This window comes from Nomascus leucogenys, chromosome 15, assembly GCF_006542625.1.
Source record: "Nomascus leucogenys isolate Asia chromosome 15, Asia_NLE_v1, whole genome shotgun sequence".
NCBI lineage: Eukaryota > Metazoa > Chordata > Mammalia > Primates > Hylobatidae > Nomascus > Nomascus leucogenys.
In genome coordinates, this window is record NC_044395.1 from 84,938,501 (window position 1) to 84,955,305 (window position 16,805).

A 16,805-nucleotide genomic window follows, 5' to 3' on the forward strand; every position below is an offset into this window, starting at 1 on the left:
ACAAAATGACCTACAAAACCTCTACCTTCCAGTACCATCATTCCGAGCTGATTACTGTTAACATTTTAAGGATTTTTGTCCGCTAGGTCTCCTTGATGAGTTTCACCTGAGGAAAAGGACTCCTTCAGGTGTGTGAACTTGAGCCACTAGGTCCAACCCCATTGGCAGGTGCTGGTACAGACGACTGAAATCAGAGGAAGATCAGAAATCTTCAAAACCCAGAGCAGCAGATGTCTTAACGGTCCCGAAACGTTCTTTGGTTCTTTGCAGTCAACGTTCACGGGTTAAGAAGCTTGCTATGCCATGACGGGCTGAGGTTGCGTTTCTGGACGCTGCTTACTCCCGCTTCCTTCCATCTGTTTCAGGCAAATCATTATGCAGTTCTAATTAGAACAATCTTCTAAACACTCTCTCCAGAGCGACGTTCTTCCGAACACGGTTTAAGCAGACGAGAGACACCTGCCTAGGACCCTACGCGTCTGGAAGTCTCTCCCAGTGAATTGGGTCTCATCTCCTGCCGAGTACGCAAGTTCAATTATTGGCAGCTTAGGTTTCTACACTCCGTGCCCCGCCCCGCGCCATCCTGGGGAGCAGCGGGAATAAATGATCAGCCCCTGGCCGGTGCTCACCCGACTGGCCAGAGCGCAGCCCGGTGACCGAAGCGCGCGGGGCGATCGCGAGCACCTCCCTCCCTCTCCCCGCGCCGCCTCCAGCGCGAGTGACAGCGCGCCCTCCGGGCTCCGGAGCGGCGGCGCCGAACAATCCCGGGCAGGGCTCGCCTCGCCGGTGACATCACTCCTGAAGATACTCCTCGCTCCCAGCGCCTGCCTTCCCCAGGCGTCCGTCCGTGTGCCCGTCTCCGCCTTTCCGCCTCCGAAGAGCGCTCATCACTGGCTGGGGACAGAGCCGGGCACCAAGGAGCGACAGGATCCCGAGGAGAGAGAGACAAGGCAGCGAGGGAAGGAGGACCCCGGCAGGCAGCAGCATGAAATTCAGCCCAGCGCACTACCTGCTGCCTCTCCTGCCCGCGCTGGTCCTCAGCACCAGGTGAGTCCAGGAGCGTGAGTGACCCGAGTCCAGGGGCGCTGCCGGGGCGAGGTTGGTCCTACTGTGGGTCACCAGTGGGGGCCAAGGCACTTCAGCTGTTTGCATCTCCCGCCTATGCAAGAGGGACGCTGTATGGTTTGGGCTCTGAAATCCTTCTGAGAGAGCAGAGCCCTTTCCTAGTTATCCCAGCCCCCTGGAGAAAGTCTTAGGATTGCTCTCAGTGAGGGATCAAAATCTTTCTCTTCCGAAGGAGAGAAAAGACATTTTACCCTCCGGTCCTATTAGTAGCCAAAAGGTAACATGCGGTAAAAGAACAAAATACAAAACGGAAATAGACAAGGAGGGAATTGCCACCAGGCAGTGTTTTTACATTGGAGTTGTCTTGATAACCATAGAGATTCCCCCTTCCCCCAAGTGTGCCTGATTTAAGGAAGAGGAAACCAGAGAAAACAGATTAATCCTGGAAGATGCTAAGACTTGTACAAAAGTTCCTGGACTCCTGAAATGGCCTGTTTCAACGTCTTGGATAAGCTTAGTGATAGGCGTTTTCTTTTGACTGTCTTGTGAACAGTTCTAATTAAAGAGCACAGAAGGCGATTAAAAGTTAGAAGACACTCTCAGAGTGCTGATGCAGAGACCCTAGTCAGAAACAATTAAGTACTGTACTCCATCACTGGCCATGGATGGGACTTTAAGCCCCATTACAGAGGAGCTATTTTTAGTGGAGATTTAAAATGCAGAGATTGAGAAGAGTTTTGTGACTCCCCACTGTTGACCAAGTCCCAAAGTTGTGATGGGTTTGCTTTTTTCTTCCACAAGCGCAGCACAAAGGTAGACTGTTTATTTGCCCAGGACTGAGTCTTTATTCTGCATGCCCTTAGCATCATATTGGCAGCAACCTCTTTCCCTTGGCTACTATAAAATAAAATAACCCACACAGGATGAAGATCCTTTCAAGTCTACATGAATAGAAACATTATTTGATTGTGCATCTGATGGCAAATAAAGTGGGGATACAGGGTTGTTTCTAATTCTGAAATGGAAAAGGACGAAGAAAACTTACTCTCTCTTACAAATCAAGGCTGTAAAATTCTTGATTCCGTTCCTAATCTACACACCTTCTTTCAGGCCTGTGTAACCAAACTTTCCTTTTGGTGTAAAGACTATTTCATTTACCCTCAATAATTGATAAATTTAGTTTTTCCTTGCGAACAAAACCCAGGTGATTTTCCAGATTAAAATGAAATGTGAGTTTGATTCTTCATTTTCTCTAAGGTTTGCTTGTCACTTCAGCTCATAAAGTGCAGATGGTTTTAAAGAAAACCAGTTTGCTTCCCAGTATTATAATTAGTTGCTCTAAATACAGAGCCCATTTTAATATTTGTGGTTAGCTCTCAACAGTTCAATACAAATTATACATCACAGTTATTCTTTAAATTCTTGCCATTCACTCTTATGTTGTGATTTAGTCTTCTAGAGAAAGGAAATTTTCTAACTTTGGACACTTAAGTAGATGCCAGTCAACATATGCATAAAATAGCAAATATTTAAACAATAGAAATCCAGCCCACAGTGATTTTAGACTGTGAACATCTCTAGAGTTCCAAAAGTACATTTGCTTTTTAAGGATACTATAATTAAATTGAATAAAAAAACTCTATAGTTTCTAGCTTCCAAAGTTTTAATGTTCGATATCTGATACAGGGTCAAAAAGCTATTATCTTCTCCTTTCATGAAAGTGTTGATTTTGATAGGGATAAATTTCTTTAAAAATAGTTAACACACTTATTACAACAAAAACTGGAATAATCATCTAGTTCACTTTAGCTTTGAAACTTCTGCAATGCTTGTGGTATGTGAAAACTAAGGTTATTAAATTTTACCAGAAGAGAATGCTGGGCTTGAAAAAAAATGAAATGTTCATAATAAGTAGCATATCTTATTAATGTGATTACTCTGTAGGAATTCATTTTACTGGATACCCAGAATACCTTGTGATATTGAACAAATATGAAAAGGAATGTGGTACTAACAGTATCATTTTGCAAAGAAGAGAATAAGTTTTAAAGATCTCTAACAGAAGGCCATTTTGTGTATAATATTTAACCGTTCTTATAGGCACATGGTTAATGTGCAGATTAGAACCTAAACTGAGCAGCTTTGCAAGGACAGTTGTGTTAGTAGGGATGAGCTTATTGTCCTGCTGGGAAAAGCTGAGTGGCTCAGCCATGGCCACCTGTGACAGTGGGTTTTCTGGCCAAAGACTTCTGTTAACTTAGTTTCTTAGTCAGTAGTCCTGTATGTGAAGCAAATGGTATTTCACATGTTTGGATCGCGCTGGATTCATTAGCAGGTGGTGGTAATTGCTAGTTTTTCCTATAGCCTTTGGGTAATCTCACCTGTCTTTTATTGTCAAACTCTTTCCAAAGTGTAGGGAATGCAGAGCGGAGACTCTTAATGCAAAAATATATATATATTTGTTTCATTATATCTTTCTCTGAGTGCATTGCCTTAATGCTTTGCTATTTTATTTCCGATAGTTCTGAAGTTCAGTTGTATTTTAAAGTAATCTGTTCAGTGAAACAAATGCTGCAGGTGAAAAGGTAGTCTTTTGACTGTGTTGTGAACAGGTGTAATGGTATCTAGCCCACAGTGACTATCCTGTCTTTTAAATAGAAATTTTTGAATAGAAAACAATCCTGCCTTTTAAATAGACATTTTTGAATAGCTTTCTCTTTTTGTTTGTTCCTCCTCCTCACCTTTTCTGAAGCAACTTTAGATGCTGAAGCACAAAATCCCATAATTTAATCACAGCGAACATCAATGGCCCCCAATCAGAGTTAATGTATTTGTTCTGAAAGAAAGCTAAATGTTCACTTTACACAAAAGCCAAGCATTTTTCTCTGTTTTACTGGTAAACCCCATACAGTTTTAAAAAAACAAACAAAGAGCTGTTTAATTTCCTGGCATATGGTCTCTCCTGCTTAGAAAATGCATATAAATTACAAAAAAAATCAAGTTAATGATATGAATAATGTAACTAATACAGAAACTCATTTAAACTGTACACAAATAAATGTGGTCCAAGAAAGCAAACATGTTGGTTTAATAGCTTTGGAGTAGAATGACTATACTTTTAAGATAGCCTTGTTGTATAGTATTAAATTGCTATTCCAAGGTGGGCAGTAATTCACTTCAGAAAGAAGCAGTATAGGTATTGAAAGTAATGGTAGGGTGAAAAATTCTTTAGAAGTTCTTGGTGAAAAGGGACCCATGGAGTGCTGGAGAAGGCTTGTGCTTTATTCTGCTGAACCTCCTTTCCTTTATGCTGTGGTTATACTCTTGATGCCTTTGGATTGTTAACTTTTAAATGACTTAATAAGGAGAGAGACATGGCAGGGGAGGAGTGAAGGTCTACTGACTTCTGGTGGTTTTCCATGAGGCAAGAACTTTGAGCAGATGGTCGGTTATAGTCCTCCCAACAGGAGTCACCTTAGAGGTCTCTCCTGGACCCTGTGATCAGCAGTCACACTACATGTTTATTTTGGAATCTATTTTTAGATGATACTATATATTGAAGATGCCCTGGGCTATTTGTTCCGTGAATTAAACTAACCTCAAGATCAACTTGATTTGTAGAATAAAGGACAAGAATCACGATAAACACAATGAGAACACACAACAAATATTTTTACCCAAATAAATTTGATGCAAGAAGCAGTCTCACGTTAACTCTCCTGAAATATTTTGAGGCAACGTGGGTTTGCTTCCTAAGTCCTGTGAATAGTGTCTGCCACACATGACATTTTACAGGATGTTACCTTCATTCCTTTATTTGTGATAAAAATTGTACCTTCCATGTAAATGAGATAGAGGAATGGCTTTCTTAAGAAGATATTAACACACAAATATTTTGACTTCTCAAATTGCAGTTTTGCACCTTAGTCCCCTATTTCCAATAGCAGTTTTTAAAATGACTTATCTGGTGATTATCTTTGTGGATTAAATTTTCTCTATGATTAATGATAGGGACATCTCAAATATTTGATTTGTCTGTACAGTTGTCCTTAACCAAACTCCATGTAATTGAAAGGAAGAACTTGACCTTCTAACCAGGAAGCAAAGATCACTGAAACCATTGAGGAATGCGTGGTTCTAATGAAATAATGTTTTCTCATGTGTGTTATAAGAAACTATGTGTGCGGCTGTTTCTCAGTGACTTCTAGAAGATTTGCTAAAATCCCTTTTACAAATGGTGCTAAATCATTTAAGTAACCCGATTAAACAGGTACTGTTTAAAATTATGGTTCCTTTTCTGAGAAATCCAAAAAGACTCTCTGAACTTGTCTTCATCCCTCTAGACATGCCTTTGATGTTTCATTATTATGCATTAAGAATGTGCCTGCTATCAGTCAGTTATTACGTGAACCATCAGGGCAATAAAACAATAGATTAGTTATGTATATGCATAATCTAGTCATATATACAAATAATGATATATAAAATAAAACTGGGTAAATAACAACAAAATTTTACACAAATTTCTAAGTGTGAATGAAGCAAAGAGTTAATAACGCCAATTAAGTGGTATCTGGGGCAACTTCTACTTTCCAAGGATATTGAGAAGAAAAATATTTTCTAATCAACCTCAATATCCTGCCACACTTACTATATGTTATTAGGTAAACTTCTTATCCTCTCTATCCAGTTTTCTGATGTAGAACACAGACCTTCTCATAACACCTACTTGAGAAGGTAACAGCCTTCAGCTGTAAGGACTGAATGAGTTTATCTGTGGAAAGAGTTTAGCATATTCCCTAAACACTCAACAGAGGTTAGCCTGTATAGTTATTATGGTATTATTAATATTATTTTTATGAAATCTTTGTGATTGATTTGGCCATAGCAGAAAAAAGAAAAATATAGATACAAATCAATTAGATGACATGAAATTAACAAGAAGCATAGTCATCAGACAAAATAAAAGAATGATTGGTAGAGAAGAGAGGAAGTCAGAGGTATAACGGGGGTTATTTGGTTATTAGGCTAGTTTTTTTCCAAAGTGTTTTGTTTGTTTGTTTGTTTGTTTGTTTTTGAGATGGAGTCTTGCTCTGTCGCCAGGCTGAAGTGCAGTGGCGCCATCTTGGCTCACTGCAATCTCCACCTCCTGGGTTCAAGCAATTCTCTGCCTCAGCCTCCCGAGTAGCTGAGATTACAGGTACCTGCCACCATGCCCGGCTGATTTTTTTGTATTTTTAGTAGACAGGGTTTCACCGTCTTGGCCAGACTGGTCTTGAACCCATGACCTCATGATGCACCCGCCTTGACCTGCCAAAGTGCTGGGATTACAGGCATGAGCCACCGTGCCCAGCCCCTCCAAAGTGTTTTTGATGGTGCTGGGCACTTTGGTGAACACCATGAAAATCTGGAATGTTTAACTTAATGACTTAGAATGAGGTTTAGCATAAAAGTGAGTATTTGTCTGTTTGTATACCTAATTAAAATGTAATTGCTATAAATTTTGATATGAAATCAAAGCTGTGAGTACAAGTGTCAATGAATAAAAGTGGAAGTCTTCAAACTATATAGGTAGGGTAGACGTGAAAGTTTTTATGACTTTATTTTCTACTTCTTCATTGATTTCATCATTTACCAGCAACATTTAAAAGGTACAAATGTTTAGAAAAATTAAAGGAATAAAAGATAGTATTGACATTTTTTTCTACTATGGAGAACAAATTAAGAATCACTGATATAGAGGAAGCCCAACAATTATAGTTTTAAAAATGACCATATGAAAGGGATCTTATACTAAGTCAGTTTTTAAATAGCTTCAGTGGTTGTTGAGCGTCAACTAGTTTGCACATACATTATCATAAACTTTTCACAGTTATGTAATAACATTCTGACTATTGCATGAAAAATATATTTCTCTTTGTTTTGCTATAGATTACTGTGTGAATGTGAATGTGTTGACAATGACATCTGTGAACTGAGTGGGTCATAGAAAAGGGTGTAATTTACGGCTAAGAGTAGAAGAAAGGTACAGATCATGTTAAGCTTGCATCAGAGAAAGTGCAAATATTTACTAAGACGTCTAAGAACTTTGCTTCATGAGTACGAAGACACAAGGTGAAGGTCACCCAAGTAAACAGTGTTCTCTGAGGATTCTTTCATAAACCCTGGGAGACATAATTATACCGTAGGTAGTGATTGCATTGCAATTATGTCTGAATTGTTTGGTGTTGCTTTCCAGTGTTTTAATCTCTTTAAGTGTACTTTAAAAAGCCTACTATTGGGAAACTACTGTGAACACAAGAATGTGTTCTAGTCCAAAGCCCTACAATTTAGAGGTGAGAAAACTGAAACCTATGGTGACTGAAACTTGCCCAAGGTCGTAAAGGGAAACGAACTAGAACCCAGAACTTTCCACTATATTCATTCTGTTCTGTTATGTGAATGTTCGCTATGACATAGCTATTCTTTAATTAAGCAACATGTGACTAGTTGGTACCTATGAAGAATCCAGAACTATTCTAGTTATTTTGGAGTATAAAATAACTTAACAAATTATTTCACCACATGTAATCATCATAGAACAACCGGCCATAAGACAAAGAGAATTACAGTAATAAGAAGTTGAACATCCTGTATTCAGTAGATTTTTCAAGAATGAGCTGGCCTAAATAAGATTCTAGGTCATTTTCAAAACTCAAAGCAGAGTCATTAAGGAGTTCTCATCATTGCACACCATTTACCTCTCATAAGATACATCTGTAATGGTTCCTGCTGATCTTTCAGTTCTATTGTTAAGGTGGTATTTTTGGTGCCTTTGAGATCTTTCCATTGAAAGTATTTCCTATAACTATAGTTCTCAGACATTTGCTCATATAAATCTCACTTGATAAATCTATGCCGAAACTGTGGTATTTCTCAATGGGCAGCATGCTAACTATCTTGCAAAGATGTGTTCCTAAATATGTTCATACCTGGCTTTAATATAAGATTACATTACATTTTCTTTGGTTTACATTTCTCTACACTTTCGTCACAGCTTGTGTGATGATGTAGTTATAGACATATAACATTTTTAGGTTCAGATGGTTGTAGATTATTCCACCTGCACATGTTATAAGCTCTTTGCCTTTGCATATGTTCTTTAACCATTCTGAAACTTAATTTTCCCCTCTGTAAAAAGTAAACTAATAATATCTAACATTTAGGGCCATTAAGATTAAATAAAATGTATTTAAGTGTGTCTCAGGGCACATAGCTGTGCCTTGTAGTCCCTCAGAAAATGCTAAGACATGTTCATTATTACTATACATAGATATGATTATTTAATATGTTTATTTTATATAGAACACCTCAAGCAATCAACATGTAATTTAATAATTTTTTTAAAATTCAAAATAAATGAAATCCTTAATTTAATTTCATAGTTCCAGACTAGTACAGCCAAAATTATAAAATTATAATTTATTTTCTAATAAGATTCTCCTGGGGCCAGGGCAAGTAGGGAACTAACCCAATGAATGGCTTTCATGAAGATGTGAAACATTACCCATTTCTGTGACAGAATGCATTTTAGAGAGTACCTGAAGAGAAAATGCTTTACTCTAATTTCTAATTCTCGCCAATAACTTAATAACTGAAGGTCACAAGCATTTGGCATCTCATCTTCAGTTTCCTCTTTTTATTTTTTCCTTTCTTGCTTGAAAACAAGTAAGACTGAAAGTGTGCAGTGACTCGCTGTCTTCCAAACTAGTTCTCAGAGCTGAGTTAAGGTATTGGTAAGGGCTAAATCAGATTCTGGGACATTCATCTCATGTCCCCTGTGGAAGGTGTGACTTCTTCTGACTTCCTCCTGCCTGTCCTCCAGGGGGTTATGATGGTTTCTGACCTTCAGATTCTGATTCAAAACATACTGAACCATCTAGAATCACTTACTCCCTGAGTGTTGATAAATGGAGTCGGGGAGTTTAGGGGAGGAATGGAGATGACAAGAGGTGTTTGGCATGTTGCATGGGGTTAAATCCAAAAGAATGTGAGCTCAGACGGAGACTCTGAATCAGACTTACTTGTTATATGAATTTAGAAATGTCAATGAGCATCTCTTAGCCATATTTAACAGTGCCTCTCTCATAGATACGTCAAGAGGATTGAATAAGCTAATGTATAAAGAATAGCATCCAGCACAGAGAAATACAGCTCACTATATCGACAGTCTTACATTATCTAATTAAAATTTTACCCTACCAGATTGCACATGCATTTCAGCAAGAGAGGTCATTGAGAAAAGCTCGTGTGGCATAGACAAGTTAGGATTGTTGATGAAGAGATTGTGGAGCTCATGCCTAACCTCCTTTATTACAAACTAAAAAACCAAATAAAATGGTATTTTTCCTTCAAGAAAATGCAGATAATTTGGGGCCAATATGGAAGCCAATGCTCTATTATCTTAACCAATTCCAGTTGGGAACACTAATTTAAACACCTATAAGGCTTCTAAGAGAAAAAAAAAAAAGGAAAGTCAGTATTACCTGACCTTGTTTCTATCTGGTGCCTGAAGCTCCAAATTATGTTACTATAATATGGTTAAATATTAAATATAGTATAAAATAATTATTACAATTATATTTCCATATTATTTTAAAGAGGGTTCATTGTTCAAGTTTACCTATAGGTGGCAGGACTAAATGTGTAAATCTTAAAACAAGGACAGCATAACATTAACAAGACAATTGACAAGTTGAAGGTCCTGGACTTCTAAAATTAAGTAATCCTACAATGGGATAAATTTGGTCATGACCTGCAGAGAATGTTCTAGAAGAGGGACTAGGATGGTAGAAGGAAAGGAGAAACTTAGCACACTTGAGCTACTGGAATGTAGTGTGCTTGGAAAGAGACTATAAGACTGGAAGGGAAAGCACCGATCACTAGCTTTTTCTTTATATATAATGTTCTCTTTTCTAATGCTTGCAGTCATTTATTGCTGGCCTTTGAAGTAAACTAAGCATTGGGCAGGAAAAGGTGGAAAGTCTCTGAATTATAAAAGAAACAAGAAAATGCATGAAAAATTGGAGTAACATCTTAGGAAGACACAGATATGGGCTGAAGAAGCTTTATATTGTTGTAGCTTTTTCCTTCAGATGCCACAGAGAAAAATGTGAGCTCCTTCTGCATGTAAGTTCACATAAAAAAGTGAGGGGCAATTTTTTCTTTTTCTGACATGACAGTTTAGAAAGATATTGAAGTATATCAAATCCCCTTTGTGTGTTCTCTATATATCTTTATTTCAGTTGTCCATTTTATAGAATGATAACCTACAGGTTAGACCAAGATTTCTGAGGACTAATCATGTCTCTAGAAGTGCTAGCTACTTACTCTTTGTCACTTAATCCTTACCTATGACAACACATTATATTCATATATGATTCATCACTAGGGACACCTGAGTTTTGCACTCATTAAATGACTATCCCATATTCCCCCAGCTAAAAATTGGTCAGATCCTAGGTCATTATTCTGAGAATGGCTTTATGAATGAAACTCTAGGGCTGCCTATATAGAATCTAATCTCTGTATAAATGTACAGTGAAGAAAAGTAATAATCATTACTACAAATAAGAAAGCAGAAGCTAAACCATACTGGCAAATGACTGCATGTTTTCAATAGGTGAGGCAGAGTACATTAAAAATATTCTTAAAATAAATCAGCTAAAATATTCATTAGTTTGAAAACCAGCCAAATAAAGCCTTTATTATAAATACAAAAGTTTGGCAGGTAATACATGTTCTCAATTTAGAGTTTCTCCAAGTATGCTCCTCATTCTAATTGAATGAGAATTACCCGTGATGGTCCTTAAAAAGACGGGTTTCAGTTCCTACCCTAGACATTGAATTTTCACTTTAATGTGGAACTTGGGTGCTTCCTATGTATATGAGAGCTTAGAAACCAGAGCTCTAGTATCTCAGAACTATAAAGTCTAGTATACTTTCATCTCTTTGCCATTTACTCAACATGCAAATTGTAGCTGAAGTCAGGAGAATGGGAAGATGTTGATGTTTTGGCAAAAATCACACCTTTACACATGTGTATAAATACATTTAGTAAATGAGGATTTCATTGTGCACCAGGCTGCTTTTATCAGTCAATTTAAGCGAAAATAATTATCTGCCTCACATACCTTTCTTTAAAGGGCTGAGAAAATGCTCAAATAAATTGTGTAAAATATTTACATGGATTTATCAGGGGGTATACTGTATTTAGAAAATATGTGACAAAAGGTGAAGTGTCTGAGATAAACTACGAAGAATTCGAACTTAACTTTCTCTCCCTCCCCAGCTTTCATCACTGCAAGTTATATAATAAAGAGGCAAAAAATTCCAAGACTTACACATGAAGCCATATAAATACTTGTTCTAGGCTACTTGGGGCAGGAAATCTGAACTTTCAAAATGAGGAGAAGCAATATTTACGTGGTAAAAATGAAAGTTTTGATCATCTTCTCCCTACTCCCCATATAAATGGTGGTTGGTTTTACATGATGTTAAACATTTTTTTTTTCAAAGAAATGTGTGAATTAAATAGAATGTGCAACTATGCCAGTCATATTGCCCTAGTGCCTAACCTCTGTATCATTAGTTAATTCTCCTGGAGTGAAAAAAGAGACTTAAAAGATAATATAAATAATAATATTTATAATAATATAAATGAATAATACTTAGCAATTATATAATGCCATCAACCAGGTTAATCTTTACAATAAACCTTGAGGTGATTACTGATGTTGCCCTAATTTTATAGATGTAGAAACTAAGGCACATGAGATTAGATTACTTGGCCAATATTATAACTGGTAAGAAGTGGAGTCTAAATTCAAAGGCCAAGTGGCACTAGAACATACATTCTTAATCACTGTACTACAGTGCCCCCTAGGATGTAAAATGAAGCTCTAGGATGGCCTTAAATTTTTGTGTTGGCTTCATTTGTGGGTTGTAGTTGCATGCCCTTCTGCAAATAAATAAGTAGCCAAAATTTTATATACAGTTAAAGAAGGAAGGCAAAATGTTACTTTTTCTCAGGTAAGCTCACAACTAAAGGTGACAGAAGGTCCTTTCTTTAAAGTTCTAACTAAAATGTTTATTTTGTTTTTGTGGTAAAAGAAAAATAATCATATATTAGCATGGTAATATCTTTATGTGTGGAGGTTGTGTATTAAAAAATACCAGTGAACTACAGTTTTCTACTGCCTGACTCCTGATGTCTTCCAAGTGTTAATTGTGGGGCTTAGGAACAGGTGTGTAGAATCAGGCTGACCTGTGTTCTAATTATAGCTTGGTATCTTCTACTTGTGTGATTCCAGGTAGCTGTCTCAATTCCTCAGACTCATAATTTAATTTTTAAAAATAATTTATAACAGTAGCTAAAGGTTACTGCTTGTTTTCTATGTGTAAGAATTGTACACAAATTTGTCTAAGGTTACTTTATTTAATGCTTTTCAGTGCCTTATGAAATGCTTGCTTTACAGAATGAGACATTAAGGATTACAGAAGTTAACATATCTAAGGTCACAGAATTAAAAAGGGGTAGAGGTGAGACTTGAGCCCATGATTTAATAGACATAAGACTCAAGATTCTAATTCAAGGTCAGAATCCTGAGACGATAAAAGTTAGCAATAAAATTTTTGATGGCCAGACATTTGGGAAGTAACTCAGAAACCAAGGAGCTGTTGGGACTACATGTAGACTGATGGGACAAAGAACTTGAGTCATACACATGCGACCTGTGTGATGAGTGAGGGTTCAGTGCACGGTAGGTTCTTGCCCACTGTTTGCATTCTGACCCTCAAGACATTCCATGTAGGAAATAGTATCACCTTTGGTTTTAGAGAAGTGAAAAGTGACAAACTCAACATTCACATTTGGTCTGTCTTGAGAGCCTTACCATATAATAATAACAGCCAGATTTTTCTTCGAAAGTCGTTTGGCTGGAACTGTTCTTCCACTGGTAATCAGAAGATGGCACTGTGAAGTATAGTACAGTCACAGCTGTTCTAGAATTAACTCATTCATAGACTCATACATTTGCCTCGAAATTTGTGTCTAAAAAACGTATATAATATGTACTACATGATATATATATAGTATATATAATGTATGGTATATATTATATATGGTATAGTATATATTATGTAGTGTATATAGTGTATATGTAATATATAATGTATATATGTATTATGTAGTACATATTATATGCATATTGTAATAAATATATTACTCATAGACATCTTGCATTTTTCTGAATACTTATCCTTAAAAATACAGTTGATAACATAAAAATATATGTTATATATACATAATATATAAATATATTCCATAGTATATATTATATGCATATTTTAATAAATATTTAAAATATATTACTCATAGATACCTTGCATTTTTCTGAATACTTATCCTTGAAAGTAGACTTATTCGGTAACACACTATCATTAGCTTGATTCCAGTAATCACTACAGTGTTTGCTCTATGTCTACCTTTCTCTCAAAGGAGCATAGACTTGCAACTTTAATAATGAATACATTTCCCCTATATATTCTTTTACTCAAGTGACATAACATTAAGTGAATTCTCAAAGACAGCTTTGACAGGTAGTGGGCAATGTGTGAGGGAGACATAAAACCTGGCATTTTTATAGTGTTTTAATTTTAATTGTTATACATGCTCATAACTCCTCACAACATCTTATGTAGCAATTCGTAATAACCTCATTTTATAGATGAAGAGAATTTTAGTAATCACAGCCAGGTAGCTTAAACCCAGGTCTCTGAATTCCACATTCACAACCCCAAAGTTGCTTTGGAACCTTGAAAGTTGGGGTGCAAAGAAGCCAGAGTTACCAAATGGCTAGCTCTTATGTCTTAAAGAAAGAAAACGAAAGAGCAGAGTGTACTGAGGATTTAAATTGTGATGCTACCCATTTTTATATTCGGAAGATGAAGCCACAGGTACCAGCCTGGCAAGACTAAAGAAGATGGTGCCTGTGCAATGTCTGGCATGTTTTGCCATATTGGCTTTGGTTCTATATTGGCTTGGGTGCATTTCATAAGTTCCTGTAAGTCCCTACCTGTAACCCTTGCTACCTTAATCTATTGAGATCCAGGTTTTTTGTAATGCGTCAGAAAATCCCAAATTACAATGCCTTAAACAAGATATAAATTTATTTCTCTCACACACAAGGTATATAACAGGTAGGAAATCCAGGGCTGGCTGGTTCTCCGTGGCCAGCAAGTGGGCAAACAGAGCCGCATTCTAACTTTCATGGGCTTCAGGTACTTTAAACTTCATCAACCCTTACTCTGTTAAATATATATACAGATACCACATCTGTATTATATAACATATCGTTTTGTGACTGTGTTGATATAAAGTTTAAAATACTAATATTACTTATCTACTTCAAGCTAAAAATTCATTTTTAAAAATTCGAATTTAAAAAAAATTTAAAATATTTGTGGGCCAAAAAAGTATTGTGGACCATTGGCCATTGACTCTGCGCTACTGTGCCAAGTGGATAAGTTAGCCATGTCAGTAAGGACCCCAGCTCCTTCCAGCTTGTTGCTCTGTTGAGGTCTTTGCCCTCGTGATCCAAGGTGGCCACGAGAGTTCAAATCATCCTTCTAAATAGCAGCATGGAGGAAGGACACACTGCTTTCCTTTTATGAATACTCCCCATTTGTTAGTCTTAGTAGAATAGCTAGTACCATATAAAGGGGAGCATGGGACTTGTAGCTTTCTTACCTCTGCCATATATTCAGGGAAGAATATATTGGAAGCTCTGTCATACTGTCTGTGCCTTCCCTTCTGACTGTTCATGTAATTCTCTGCTATGTAAATTGATTCAATTGCTCCAAAAGAAGTTGTCTTTTTTGTGTATAGTAAGTTGTTATTTAATGTCATTCATAGATTTTTGGAAACCACAACTTATGTGAAATGATGTGTAGCAGATTTCCTTCAAAGGCCTTTCTGATGTTGCTGAGAAAAAATATCATTTTGTTATACATGACAACATACTGTACAGTGATGTGAAGGCTGGTGTCTATCACTAGAATTTTTTTAATTAATTAAAAAATAAAAAAACAAAAAAAATACAATGGCAAGTTTTTTGGATTAGAATCACTATTTCAGCTTCCAGGGATGGTAAAATTTACATCATTGGATATTTCCTAGGAGATAGAGACAGATAGGGACAGAACTAGGAAATAGCACTAAAACAGCAGAGTATTTATAAGTAATAATTTTTATGTGACTAGATATTTACCAATGATAAAATATCAGTAAATAGTTACACACTGAACTTAGGGTATGCTTTCTGGAGATGACTACTTTAAAGGCAAAGTTCATATGTATTTTACGATTTATATTGTGGTTTATACTTATGAAGTACTTAGCTATGTGCTTGAATATTTACTAAATGATTAAATCATACCTTTTGCTTTGTTGTCCTTTCTTGAACTTTTTCTGATGAGTGGAAAGAGAATACTTAAATAATACGACATAGATGATTTTTAAAAATTTAAATGAATTATGCTAAGTCTTAGCAAAGTGTATCTATTATTTAGGCTAACCTCAGAATCACACTGTGATAATATTCACTAGTATCCACATATATTTGTGTTTGGATCTTATATTATCAGAGACTAGCATTTTCCAAAATTCTCTTCCTTAGAAGAAAACATCTATCAGGGGGATAGTGAATAAAGAAAGTTGAAGGAATTTTTCTGTATATTTTTGTCCAACTGGGAGAGGGATGCCATGATTATGATAACAAAGTGATTAATAGATGATGTATATTAGGCTGAACAGGGGAAGAACTGAGACCAAGATGGTGCTGGAGGCAAAGGAAAAAGTGAAGGGGCTGAAGAATGTGGTGGTGGTCCCAGGCTGAAAAAACAAATAGCGGTGGTGGTAGAATATTGGTAGTATAAACCTGAAGAACCATCTTAGAATTCTAACATTTCAGATCTCAATGAGTCTTTAATATCTACTCCAAACCTTCATTTTTTTTTACAAATTAAGGTTCATAGATGTCAAATAACTCATCAAAGTGATACAAATATTTAATAGTACAATCAAAACATGGGAAGAAAAAGCAAATAGAATAATACATTACATATTTTATTGCTGAAGAAGCATCAGTCTTTTATAAAAATTGAGAGAACTTCATCATAATCATGAGGTTACCTAAGTATATAAAGTTTTTCGGAAAAATTACAAATGAATAATTATGGTGTTTTTCATTCCAAATATCTAAATCGTTCTTAACACAAATTTAAATGTTAAAGGAGTGATTTTACATTGTTATTCGATCTCTAACACTTAATACAAAGTTCAATATTACTTTTTGTATACTAAATATAGCTTGGCTTGTTGAAATAGGTCTTTTAATTCCTGAATTTAATGTTTTTCTTTCTTTCTTTTTTGTTTTTCTGTTTGTTTGTTTTTTTGGGACAGAGTCTCTCTCTGTTGCCCCGGCTGGAGTGCAGTGGCACGAGCTCAGCTCACTGCAACCTCCGCCTCCCGGGAACAAGCAATTCTCCTGCCTCAGCCCCCGGAGTAGCTGGGACTACAGGTGCACGCCGCCATGCCCAGCTAATTTTTTGGTTGTTGTATTTTTATTAGAGACCGGGTTTCACCGTGTTGCCCAGGCTGGTCTCAAACTCCTGACCTCAGGTGATCCACCCGCCTCAGC

General features: G+C 36.7%; 1 protein-coding gene across 3 annotated transcripts in view; it reads left to right on the top strand.

Moving 5' to 3' along the window:
* Positions 1–662: 662 nt before the first annotated feature.
* LUZP2 (leucine zipper protein 2) overlaps positions 663–16,805 on the top strand; it is a 594,909-nt gene continuing 578,766 nt past the window's right edge. For 2 of the 3 annotated variants that reach the window (XR_004033667.1, XM_030829544.1), the window contains exon 1: positions 712–1,047. Coding sequence is in view for 1 of the 3 variants with exons in the window: in XM_030829544.1 (XP_030685404.1) it covers positions 986–1,047 (62 nt within the window). In the remaining 2 variants the exon portion in view is untranslated. Of the gene's footprint in view, positions 1,048–16,805 lie in introns of all 3 variants that reach the window. The other variant, XM_030829545.1, reaches the window with a different exon arrangement.